The 13,252-nt window shown below is 37.6% G+C and overlaps 1 protein-coding gene across 2 annotated transcripts in view; it reads right to left on the bottom strand.

Moving 5' to 3' along the window:
- fancm (FA complementation group M) overlaps positions 1-13,252 on the bottom strand; it is a 79,201-nt gene that overhangs the window by 22,773 nt on the left and 43,176 nt on the right. For both annotated transcript variants that reach the window (XM_062041515.1, XM_062041513.1), the window contains exons 5-13: positions 13,182-13,252; positions 12,427-12,559; positions 12,236-12,325; positions 10,961-11,065; positions 10,673-10,851; positions 8,973-9,179; positions 8,665-8,905; positions 8,433-8,581; positions 7,188-7,352 (exon numbers count right to left, since the gene is read on the bottom strand). The exon at positions 13,182-13,252 is cut by the window's right edge and continues 61 nt beyond it. In XM_062041515.1, coding sequence (XP_061897499.1) covers positions 7,188-7,352; positions 8,433-8,581; positions 8,665-8,905; positions 8,973-9,179; positions 10,673-10,851; positions 10,961-11,065; positions 12,236-12,325; positions 12,427-12,559; positions 13,182-13,252 — 1,340 coding nt within the window. The remainder of the gene's footprint in view (positions 1-7,187; positions 7,353-8,432; positions 8,582-8,664; positions 8,906-8,972; positions 9,180-10,672; positions 10,852-10,960; positions 11,066-12,235; positions 12,326-12,426; positions 12,560-13,181) is intronic.

Here is a 13,252-nt window from a genome sequence, read left to right as displayed (position 1 = left end):
GTTGGCCCTGCAATGAGGTGGCAACTTGTCTAGGATATACACTGCCTTCCGCCCGAGTGCAGGGATGGATTGATGGATATAATATAATAATAAAACAAATATTCTATGGTAGTAATAAACTAAATACAACATCAATTATTCTGTGACAAATGACAATTACATATAAATATACAGCAACATGTTTAACATTTTTCAAATAGAAATGAAGTTTTTGTTTTAAAAATTTTGTTTTAACCCGTATATATGCTAAATGAAACTATGTCAGCTAAAGACAAATACATGCAAGTCAACTAGAACTGTACATTGTGCAATTTTTCAACTGTCAATTATGAAAATTAATACCATACCATACCATACCAACTTTATTTATAAAGCCCTTTAAAAACAACCACAGTTGAAGAACAAAGGGCTGTACACCACAAATAAATAAAGGCAAAGGACAGACTAAAAAATAAAATTTTAAACAGAAGTAAAATACACGTTAAAAAAGCAAATACAAAATTACCCTACGAACAATGTGTTAGATAAAAAGCAGTTAAAAGTTAAAAACAGTTAAAAAAAAAGTTAAAAGTTAAAAACAGTTTAAAGTCTCATGCTGTGTTAAAAGCCAGTGAATAAAAATGGGTTTTAAGAAGGGTCTTAAAAATAGCCAAAGAAGGGGCCTGTCTCACATGGAGTGGGAGATCGTTCCAGAGTTTGGGGCCCGCAACAGAGAAGGCTCTGTCCCCCCTGAGCTTGCGCTTGGATTTGGGTACCTCCAGGATCAGCTGATCAGCTGACCTGAGGGACCGGGTGGGGGCATAGAGGTGGAGCAGCTCAGAGAGGTAAGGTGGGGCAAGACCATGTAAGGATTTAAAAACAAGTAAGATAATTTTAAAATGGACTCTAAAAGACACAGGCAGCCAGTGGAGGGAGGCTAAAACAGGAGTAATGTGCTCTCTTTTTCTTGTGTTTGTTAAAAGTCGGGCAGCTGCATTTTGGACCAGCTGCAGACGTGAGAGGGAGGATTGACTAATTCCAAAATATAAAGCGTTACAGTAATCATTATTTTTAGGGAATCATATGCAATATTTCTGACTAATCATGGTGTATCCAGCTGTGGAGGACACCTCTTAGACAGGAAAGAGGCGTGCAAACTGCGCCTCGTCATGTGACATTCTTTTCACATTTACAGTTAATAATAGCATGTTTTAACATCCCGGGCTCGGGATCTTTCTGTGTGGAGTTTGCATGTTCTCCCCGTGACTGCGTGGGTTCCCTCCGGGTACTCCGGCTTCGTCCCACCTCCAAAGACATGCACCTGGGGATAGGTTTATTGGCAACACTAAACTGGCCCTAGTGTGTGAATGTGAGTGTGAATGTTGTCTGTCTATCTGTGTTGGCCCTGTGATGAGGTGGCGACTTGTCCAGGGTGTACCCCGCCTTCCGCCTGAATGCAGCTGAGATAGGCTCCTGCACCCCCCGCGACCCCAAAAAAAGGGACAAGAGGTAGAAAATGGATGGATGGATGGATGTTTTAACATGATTGGCAATGTTAGTTTGTTAGTTACCTGCAGTATTAACAGCAGACAACCTGCTGACATTGCGGCTGTCGCTGGTGGTAATTCACTTCGGTCGAAAACGCGTCATTTATTCAATGTTATCACATGCTGTGTCTGCTAATGTTCTGGTAGTGTTTTCTCAATTTGATGTAATATCCACTTTGCAAATATTGCAAGTTTCCCAGTTGTCTTCATTTCTCGTTAATAAGTCTAACGTCTGTGCTGCTGATCAGCGCCATGCGTAGTGACGTCATGCAGGCATCGATAAGGGAATCGTTAACAAAACGGCCAAATGATTCCCAGGGATGGAAACCATGGGGGGCAGGTTCTCAACAAGAACCGGTTTTCGATTCCCATCCCTACGTGGGAATAATAAAACAACAAATCAATGATTGAAGTGAAAAGCTTGCAATCCTACAACACCCTTTTTGTCAACAAAGTGACAAAACAGCCATTGAAGCACATTTAATCTCTTTAATAACCAGAGATAACACAATCCAGTGAAACAATTCAACTGTACAAGAGCTAATAATCACAGCTGAGCTAAAGCTCCTCTCTGTTTTAATCACTGACATCACACGTCACTTGGCAACAGACAGTGCCTTATAAAAGGCACACACTCGCACACTCTGCTTTCATGAAACGTCTTTCAACTGCATATGCCAGAATTTGTTTGTACGTTTTTAAGTAAAGCAATAATTACATTCCCTAGTAATTAATTTACATTTATTACATACATTTTTATGTTACTAATTCAATTATTATTTGGCAAAGTATGAAGTAACTATAATTAATTACTTTGTAAAAGTAAGTTTTAAACACTGTTAATAGCTAACAATAGTAATGCATAATTATAATGATAAAAATAACCACCAAAGACATGCTTATTGTCCACTGTCTGTTCTGTCGTCCACAAGTTGCAGACATTCTATGTGTATGGTTTATGTTTGAAAAGTGTTTGCCCATATTAAACATTAATTTATGTTCCAACACATTTAAAGAGCATTTGTGAACTGTTGAGAACATTTTTTGTTGGTAAATCAGTTGATGAGAGATTATCATCACACTTCAACATTCCTGTCATGCAATTTCTGCCTCTTTGCTTTCAAATAAAAATATGTGCTTATTTGTTTTGCCCTGTATAAATAAAGGTTAAATAAATGTATAAATACTTTATTTATAAAAATTTCTTCTCAACAAAAAAGGACAAATATAACCTTAGAGAAAAATGTAATTTAAAACATGCATTTGCACGTACAACACTTAAAACCTTTAGTATATCAGTATGTGGAATTCAATTATGGAATGGATTAAGCAAATAAATCAAACAAAGCTAATTATAATCACTTTAAGAAACTGTTCAAACTACAATTGTTTACAAAGTACAAGGAATTATTATGACAAACGTAATAAAGTTATTGAAACGTATATATAATTAATCTCCTTATGTGAATCGTAATATCTGACATAACTCTTTATCTAAAGAACTGTTGTATTCAGAATGAATTGATGTAAATTATGTACAACTGAAGACCAGGAAGTGAGCATGTGTTAGTACTGGAATTGCTATGATGTAGAAAAGGGGTGGGATTAAATAAACTCTGCTTCTTCCTATTCCTTTTCGGACATGTTGTAAGGAAACATGATAAGTCTATCCTTAGCTATCCTATGTGATGTATCATACTGAAATGGTATACCTTTTCGAAATAAACTTCAACCAACCAACATGTACACAAAAACAAGTACCAACAGATAAGAAATGTTGGTTCTGCATAATAGGTCCCCTTTATATAAGAAGTGTACCTAAGTATGCTATACAGTTGTCATGTAAACAAACATGAGCAAATCATCCTATATGATACATGTGCTCCTTGGAGTCACTGTTTTTCATTTCATTTTTTTCATTTATTTATTTATTTCAGGCAATGACATAAAAAAGTATAAAGTTGACAACACATAATAATATAAATTAATATAGTGCAAAAGGTAATGTATAATATGTAATGCATGATTGTCCAGTTTTGCCTGAAAGGGAGTGGGAAGAAGATCATTTATTTAATCCCACCCCCAGTTCTTCATTCAGTGATTATTCACATGAGTTTCACTCTTACTTTGTTCAAGGATTATAATACAGATGTTGTATCATAGTGGCATTACCACAGGTAACAATAATTATTACACTGTAACAATAGTTTGTATCAACAATGTAGGAATAATGAATATACCAACAATGGTAATAGACAACATAGCAATAATGGTAAGGAAACATTGAGCACATTAACACTTTGAGACAAGGAACAGCAGCAGGTCAAATTAAAGACCCTCATCTCTATATTTGAACCAGACCCCATGTTAGTATAATAGTTTAAATCGATTAATAGTTTGGCATTGCTTGTGTTGTAAGTCCAGTTTGTTCCATAGTTTTACTCCGCATACAGACACACAAAAACGTTTACGAGTGGTTTGAGCTCTCGACAATAAGAAATATCCAAAGCCTCTCAAGTTATGAGCTTGCACTCGTCTTATAAAAAAACGTTGTAGATTAGGCGGAAATAATTTGTTAAATGCTTTAAATAAGATTATTAATGTATTATATTTAACAAGGTCATCAAATTCGAGCAACTTTGATTGCATAAACAGATTATGAGTATGTTCTAAATAACCAACGTTGTGAATGATCCGCACTGCTCTTTTCTGTAATATGATCAGAGGATGAATTGTGTTGTGGTAAGTATTCCCCCATACCTCAACACAGTATGTAAGGTATGGGAGTACCAAGGTGTAGTATAGAGAACGGAGTGCATTTTCATTGAGGTATTGCTTTGCTTTGTTTATAATTGAGAGGCTTTTGGAGATTTTTGTTTTAATGTGTCTGACATGAGGTTTCCATGATAGTTTACTATCAATTATTACTCCCAAAAATGAATTATCATTTATGATTTCAATTTCATTTGTTACCACATCATTGTGGACAAACCTCATTTGCTCATTTTCCAGTTCAAATGGGTCAAAGTCGGATGCTTGCGTGAAAGCCAAAGAAAATTAGACATGGCGCAGTTTCCGGCCATCACAATATGGTACACTGTCTTGCAGGCATCAAAGTGTCAAAAACAGCACTTTACACAAAGTCTCTTTCACATCCCACAACCATCAGCTTGATAGAAATATAACCAATTCATGCATTTTCTGTGCCACTTATCTTAGTCAATGTTCCTGTTCAGCCTATCTCATGTGACCTAGGGCTATAGAGGCAGACTGTGCATAAGGTGATTTGATTATAAAAAGCGAATTGACTAGGTATTGATCCAAACTCATCTATGGAAACCACTACTCTACCAAAGGCCATGATCAACCCTCAACTGTGAGGCAAACGTTAGCATTTTTCATAGCACTAGAATTCAGTTGAAATGTCTTGTTGATAAGCTCTGACATTTTGTAAAAAATTAACTAGTACTCAAATGTATTTGTGAAACTAATCAGGTTGATAATTCATGGATATGTAAATTATAGTTAAACAATGCTCAATACAAATCACAGGCTAGCTACTTTGTTTGCCTATAGTCCAGTATTCAAACAATCATGTGTAAGCTTTCCAGTCCCCATCCTGACCGTTTTGTTTTGACAGGTGGTCTACCTCAGTCCAGTCCTTGTTTGGTCAAGTACTCAAAGTGGGAAAACAAAAGGTTGGCTTTATTATAATCTCTGACCCAATTTCAAGGATTTGGCCCGATTCAGCGGTCTTACCGATGTCAAAATCTCATGAAATAGCATCTGGGTAAAGTGTTCCTGCATGGTGCGGGGTGTTTCCAGGCTGTTCCAAGCACACTTCTTCCAAGAGTGCTGTGGCCAGGGAAGTGTACCACGCTTGAGTACAGGTGAGAGAGCTCAAACTACTCAAACAAAAAAAACTTTAATGTCAAATGGCATGGATTGCTTAGTGTGTGTGCGCACTTTGGGCATACACACACTCGGCGAGTCGAACCTTTCGTTGGCCCACTTAACATCTAAAGCACGGTACATTTGGCTAATTTGAGCGCTCAGAATTGTTTTTCCACTTTTTTGGCATGATTAGAAAAGTGGCCTACGGTACGGTAGGACTCCATGCACACACATGTGCACAGGAACAATGTAGTGAAGTCCTAGAATGACCAAAATGCAACCGCTTCATGCAGATTATTGATAATCAATTCACAATATTAATTTAAAAAAAGACTCAAAATGATCCAACAGTAAAGCCCACATGCTTATCATGGACTGCATTCCTGTGTGTCATTTAATTCATGCGGCAACCTACATATACAATACAGCTGAAGCATTACACAAAATAAATATTCAGAACGGCTCCAAATAGGAGTGGAACTAGCCCACTAAATCATTAATATTGCAGTAAAAGATCTGACTAGAACATGTCATTGAATTAATGTAATGACCTCTCATGCAATTAATGGCAACTTGGTAAAAATAATTAATTAGAACGCCTCTAAATAGGACTGTACATTTTCCACAAAGTCATACAAATTGAAGTTTTACAGCAAAAAAAACATGCCGTTGAATAAATCAGATCGCCCTTCTTGCAATTAACGGCAACTTTCTAAAAATAAATCATCAGAATGACTCCATATAAGACTGGAAATATTCCACTAAGCCATAGAAGTTGCAGTAATACATCAAAGTAGAGCCCTGCGATGAGGTGGCGACTTGTCCAGGGTGTACCCCGCCTTCCCCCCGCGACCCCAAAGGGAATAAGCGGTAGGAAATGGATGGATGAATGGACATCAAAGTAGAACTTTTAAAATAAATTAATGTGATCCTTTCTCTTCCAATTACTCAGTGAAAGGGGGTTTGCCGCGGTGTCGAGATCAGCGGAATCTGAGGCTGACGAGAAGTGAGACGTGCGGGCTTGTTCAGGGTTAAAATGCTTGCCTTTTGGTCACTCCCCGGGTGGGGGTGTAATACATTTTTTTTTTGTAATATTTTTGCGATCGACCGGTAGGGTCCCAAAGATCGACTGGTCAATCACAATCGACAGGTTGGCGACCCCTGGACTAAGTCATGAAAATGGCAGTGATATACTGTATGGTGTGAACACAGCCAACAGGGTCCACAAGAGGGACGTGGAAACGGTAGGAATGGTGGAGTGTGAGTATGTCCTAAGAGGCTTTGATCATCTTTCATCTATGTTTAACCTTAAACTTGAGTGCAGAACTAAACTGATTTGAGGCAAAGAGTCTGGAAGAGCGAAACAACAATCCAAAAAAAGAAAAAAGGCATAGGCTGTATTTGGAAAACAAGAATACAAACAAATGAACGGATGATTATTATCTGATAAGTCCTGACGTAGATAGCCCACTGAACTAGTCAGGAATTTGCCTTGGAGGAGAAAACGATGGATGCGGTTACTTAACCCGAATTGACATCTTACGTTCAGATGAAACTCAGCTGACTTCTTTTAAGCCATGAAACGTTGCATGAAAAATACTATTTCCCCTCCTACAATTCCTCCCATTTCATCATCTGGTGAAAGCTACTTTATTAAAGCTATACATTTGATCCCTTGATGTTTCCGTATCACCTGCTGGATTTATAAAACACTTAAAACAAAATCAAATATTTCAGTTAGATTTTTTTTTTATGTTGGCCTCTCACCTCATTTTCCTCCCGCATGCGGTCTATGAGCTCCATTACTTTAACGAAATGCTGGGAGCGCAGGGAGTGATCAATAACGTGGGTTGGAAACGTTCTATGCTGCCAGTGTCTCCATTCCCAAAGCGATAGCTCTCTGACGGGCACTCCGCTTCTGGAAACATCCTCCTTTGTATGATAAAAAAAAATGGGCCACATAGTTAGTATTTACATTCAATGAATACACACGATTAGGTACAACAGCAAAATCCAATTGGATCTAATGTAACCAAAATGTTGCGGCTCCCAACAAAATTACAAAAAATTTAAATAAAAACATTTGTTATAGAAAATAAAAATTCACATACCATAAACAATAGATCGAAAGTCTTGTTTTCCACATTTCAAGTACAAACTGTGTGCTCTGGATTGCACATCTTCTTGCAGATTTTTATGTTAGTATTTTCTTTTTAACCTGTGCAGTTTTCTGAAAGCGTTTCTGTGCACACGAAAAAATACAAACTGTGGTAACATGTGCTAAAAATCAATAAAACAAAGAAACATTTGGTGAAGGTGGTTTTGATGTGAAAATTTGTTTAGACCGCCTGTATGCAAATTATGTAATTTATCGGGAAAATATCCTCACACCCTTTTTCTTTACGTTTTATTTAATACTTACTGTATTTAGTTGATTTTAGATGTCTTGTTCAAAACCACGAAAACATAGAAATGTATGTATTTATTTGAGGATGATTTAAAGTAACATTTTAAAACTTTATTTTAATTTATTACTATCATTACTATTATGAGTACTATCATTATTATTTTTGTTCAAAGAGATGGCATTACATTTAGCACCCACGGTCCCAGATTTAGTTCACAGAGTACCACAAGAAAAATACAATGTACATGATAATTGAAATAGAATATAGGTTATAGATAGCACAGGTTAATAGGATTCTATTATAAATGCAACAGAATGCATAGAAAAATAAAATTGTGGAAATAGAATGTAAAAACAATGACAGAAAGCCAAACCAAATAAAAACCCAGTTCAGCACATTTGGGTGCAAGTTACAGTAAGTGTTTCTTGTGCAGGGATGGGGTATTTATGTGTACATATGGGTAATTAAAATATGATTGCTATTATTAATATTTATCATTACAAATTGAATGCCAATTGTTTATTTAATGTCTTCTATCTACGACATTGCTTCTCAAACCTGAATAATAGTAATGTTGGGGGGGAAAAAACAAAGAATCAGAAACCTGTGCTGGTCCAGCAGGTGGTAAGGACACAAAGTGCGACTCCCTCAAGATTGGGTGAGCTTCATCTTCCGCTAGCTTCATGTTGGACGCCCACAGGGAATACTCTGTGCTGCTCAGAAAGCCTCCTGATGCTTTGCTGTCTTGACAATCTTGACACCCCAATGACATACACACAATCTGAAACTGAAGATGAATCTGCACAAAAAAACCACACAGTTGTATCACAACTTACTTAGGTTTTGTGGGTGGATGAGAGAGGCCCGCCCTTTGTTGTGCGAGCGTCGACCCCTCACAGAGCGCCTGCTGCTTTCCCCGTGGTCGAACTGGCCGCAGGTGATGTGCATTTTATGCAGGGTAGGGTTTATGCCTTCAGGTAGCATGCGGGGACTGTTGGGATACATGTGGAAGCCCCTTTTGTTGCTCACGATGGACTTAAAGATGCTGCGTTTGTTGTTTTGGCTCTGGTTATATGTCTAAAAAAAAAAAATATTTAAGGGAGTTTTAAATTGTGTATCGCTTTTAAAACTTGAATACACCCACCCTCTCCTCACGTCCCTCGGCCAGAATGACGACGATCCGTCCTTGCCTCTTGCGTCCCGTGCGGCCCATTCGCTGCACGAGACGGATGGGATTCTTCTGTGCGTCAAAGCAGACTATGAGGTCAACCTCGCCGATGTCCAGCCCCTCTTCGCCAACACAAGTCGACACTACTGTGTTGAAGCCTCCCTGACGGAACTGGCTCACCACCTATAAGAAGAGATGACAGCAGGAAAATAACAATCATATTTTAATATAAAGCACTCCAAAAAAAACACCAACCTTTTGTTTAGTTTAACACATACAACAGTCAAAAGACATTTAACAATGCTATTGAATGAGAATGTGTCCAAATATTTAACTGGTACTATTACATATATATATATTTTATTTTTTATTTTTTATTGAATTACAATCTTTTCTTTATTAAATAAATACAATACACTAACAACAATTCAAGAAACAATGAAAAATATTATTTGTTATTCAGTTTAAAAAAAAATGTGAGCTACAATATATGCTTGTCATCCGGTGATTATATACAGTTTATACTGTATATCTTTGGGCAGTCAAAAATAACTCATGTTATTAATCACCAAAAATTATCCCAATCATGTATACCCGCAGATTAATCACGCAATTTATTTTGACGGTACAAGCTCTTTTACCTTAAAATGCAAAGATGAGGGAGGAGACTATGCCGGCAAGTATCGCTTTTAAAATATACGCTGACTGGACTTCAGATAACACTGTTAAGTTTTGAGCAAATAAAATATGTGCATTCAAGTAAAACATTTTAGAAATATTATTGGATGACATTCCAACAATAAAATTTCATTTGTGTCCCAACATAGGGCTCTTTCTTTAAGTTAATTTATATTATGCGGGGGAGTAATAACCTGTGATTAATCATGATTAATCCAAATTAAAAAGTGTGATTAATCTTCTTTAAAAAAATGAATCACTGAAAAGCCTTAATTTGACAGCATTAAAAAAATTGTCCATATACTTTATATGTATATGGACAATTTTTAGAATTATGTGCATGTAATAGTAGTAGTAGTAGTAGTAGTAGTACTATTTTGGTTTGTTATTTGTGAGGGCCAAAGCATTCTATTTATTTTTTACTGGATTGCTAATATTTATTACATAATTTGTCTTTATTTATTTCACATCTTGCAGCATTATATCTTCAATTAGAAAAAACATTCATAAAAATATCTGTTTCTTTAAAATTTCTCAGTGTATATCCTGCCCCAAAAAACAGAAAAGTCCTTAACTCTTAACACCCACATGCCAATACCTATTTTGTTTACATCGAAATGCCACTAATGTCACTGTACCTGTAACATGCCTGACTTGTTCTTGAATGTGTTTATGTTGATCCTTGGTAATGCAGAGGATATTCTCACCACACCTAGTGTGTGTTTGACAATCATTAATTAACGTTAATAGATTTCTTAGCACGAGAATTAGCACTATTTTCTTTGATTTAGTGTTTTAGCATTTTTAACATGTGCATATTCACTACTTGTGTGCTGCTTCTGTTTTTCTAGACCGTATTTACAATTGCTACCAGTTTACACTGTCAATTTGCCGCTATATTTGCTGCTCTATTTGCCTTGAATAGCCCCCCGGGGACAAATATATCATGTTGTAATTGTATGCATGTTTGAAATAAACTCAAAGTCAAAAGTTTGTACCTCGAGCTGCTCTTTTTGAGTAAAACCTTTCACTCCTTTCCCTACTGACGCTTGTCCCATAAAGGTCATGACCTTTATCAGGGGGGTGTGGCGGTTCAACATGGTGGCGATCTCCTGGACGCTATCACGAAATGATGAAAAGATCATCACCCGAGTGCTTACTTGCTGTGCAGGTAAACCTGGAGTTACAAAAAAAAAAAAGAAAATTCGGCCTTATGTAAAAAGGTGGAGGTTAGTTAGGTGTTAATTACACCACCTTTAAAATATTTAAATAGGAAGGATAATGACCATTATTGTCTGACGTGACGTCTGCTGATGTTTGGAAGTGTTGCAGCACCACCGCTTCCAGTTTCTCCAGTTTGGGGTGACCGTAAATGAATGGTTCATCTGAGCCTAAGGGTGTTAGTCATATAAAGTATTACATTTAAATAAAGAAGCCGTACAGAAAAAAACCAAAGGTGATTAAATATGATTGACAACCATTATGTAACCCACGAGTAGCACCTTCCATTTAGCATCTTTGTTCTTGTGATTGCTGTTTGAAAGAACAACATTAACAAGGAATGAGAGCACAAAGCCGAGCTGGCAATTTACCTTCTGCAGCGGTTATTCGCGGAGCCATAATAGAGTTGTGTGTAAGTACTTCACACAGTGTCGGAGTTTAACCCGTCACAAATATAAATGCATTTTCAATTCTGTTGTACACATTAACAAACAATTTCATGGTATTTTACCGACAAAATGTGCAGTTAAACAACGCAAAGCATCTTCCTTCTGGAAATTATTTAAAGAATTGACCTGTGAGATAGTGCCTTTAGCTGGATTCATAGCTGCAGCTCTTGTTTTCCGCTGCAGATAGCGCCATCAAAATACTTTTTTAAAGTTAGCATTCAAGTAAAGTGGAATCTCATGTTACGAACCCCTCTATTTGCGAACTATTGGATTTATGAACTTTTTGATCGAGCCAAATGTGCCTTTGTGTGCGGACCATGTCTCCATGTACGAACACTTCATTAATTTATGGGTCAGCCTGCAGGCAAAAAGCAGGGCGCACCGTCACTTGTTGCACAGGACATTACGAGTACTCAATGCTTCAGTGTATGTGCCTTTTTTCATCTTTTGACAAGTTTTGTCCATCTTACTAAGTCAAAATGACTCCCAAAAACTGAACAGACCAGCGTGGAAAGAAGGAGGAAATCGCTATGGAGTTTAGAAAAAGACCATTTGCGAGGAGTTCATAAATGGCGCTCATAACAAGTATAGAAGAATTGACCAAGCAGGCTTTATTTGTGATGAGACTACACTTTTCTAGAAAAACATGCCAGAGTAGATTATTTCACAGCGGGAAAAACACACTACCTCTCATTCTGCGGCACAAGAGCAAACACACGCCACCCCAAAGTATACAAACCTTAACTAAAATATGGACATTTGATGATGCTAGAACCCCTTATTCATATTTAACATAACTTTTTACTTACTTACAAAACTGGAACCTGTGTTATGCTTATTGGGATTCAATAAATTATAACTTTTGAATGATATAAACAAGTCTTTAAATACCAGGTAGCTTCACAAACTTGGCCTCCATCTCCCGGTAAAGGTCCATTAAAACAGGAGTCCTCTGCAGCTCATTCTTGGCACGCGACATTTCTAAAAACCAAACAAAGCATGGAGATGTTAAACTGTGTTCTTCATTTACACAAAGGAGGAGGAACAAAATCTGCAAGGGGATTTTTTTGTGTAAGTCCAACCTCTGGATCCATCCATGATTCCTTGGATGTAAAAGAAAAGCGACCGGAGTCCCATTTGCATGAGTAGCTCGTAGCCATGATACAGGCTAATACAAAGGGCAAAGTCTCCCTCAAGCATCCCCTGCTGTGCACCCTGCAGACAAAACACGTGAGACCTTAAAGCTATTGGGGGGAAAGGCGCTGCGAAATCATGCTAGAAGACATGCTAGCAGAAATGGTAATATGACAAGAATAAAACAAACAACAAGTGACAATAACCGGAAAATAAAACGAGGAAATACGACAAAGTATACATACTGTACAATGCCCTTGTGTTTACCGTTACAGCATTTTTAACAGTTGGGTGATTGTATGCAGAATGCTGGTGCCAGCAACTCATGGAGTGGTTTGTACAGATAAATATTACCAGGTTGTCAATAGTATTTTAATTCAGGGGTGCAAGCACTGGCTTAGCACATTATAGAGACAAACCATCCATTTTCTACCGCTTGGACCTTTCGAGGTCATGGGAGATGGAGCCTATCCCAATTGCACTCAGGGGGGAAGGCATGGTATACCCTGGACAAGTAGCCACCTCGTCATAGGGCCAAAATAAGTAGACATCATTCACACTCACATTTACACACTGGGGCCAATTTAGTGTTGCCAATCAACCTATCCCCAGGTGCATGTCTTTGGAAATGGGAGGAAGCCAGACTACCCTAGAAGAACCCACACAGTCACCATAATAGCATAATATTGTTTGTAGTCCGTGCCTTGAGGTTGGGTGGAGGGTTTTTCCGGAACTGGTCCCTGGCGAGGATGAGCTGGTATTTGGTGAGATTCT

Source organism: Entelurus aequoreus, linkage group LG03 (genome assembly GCF_033978785.1).
Source record: "Entelurus aequoreus isolate RoL-2023_Sb linkage group LG03, RoL_Eaeq_v1.1, whole genome shotgun sequence".
Classification (NCBI taxonomy): Eukaryota; Metazoa; Chordata; class Actinopteri; order Syngnathiformes; family Syngnathidae; genus Entelurus; species Entelurus aequoreus.
The sequence above is the reverse complement of the archived record's forward strand: the minus strand, read 5'-3'. Positions and strand labels throughout refer to the sequence as shown.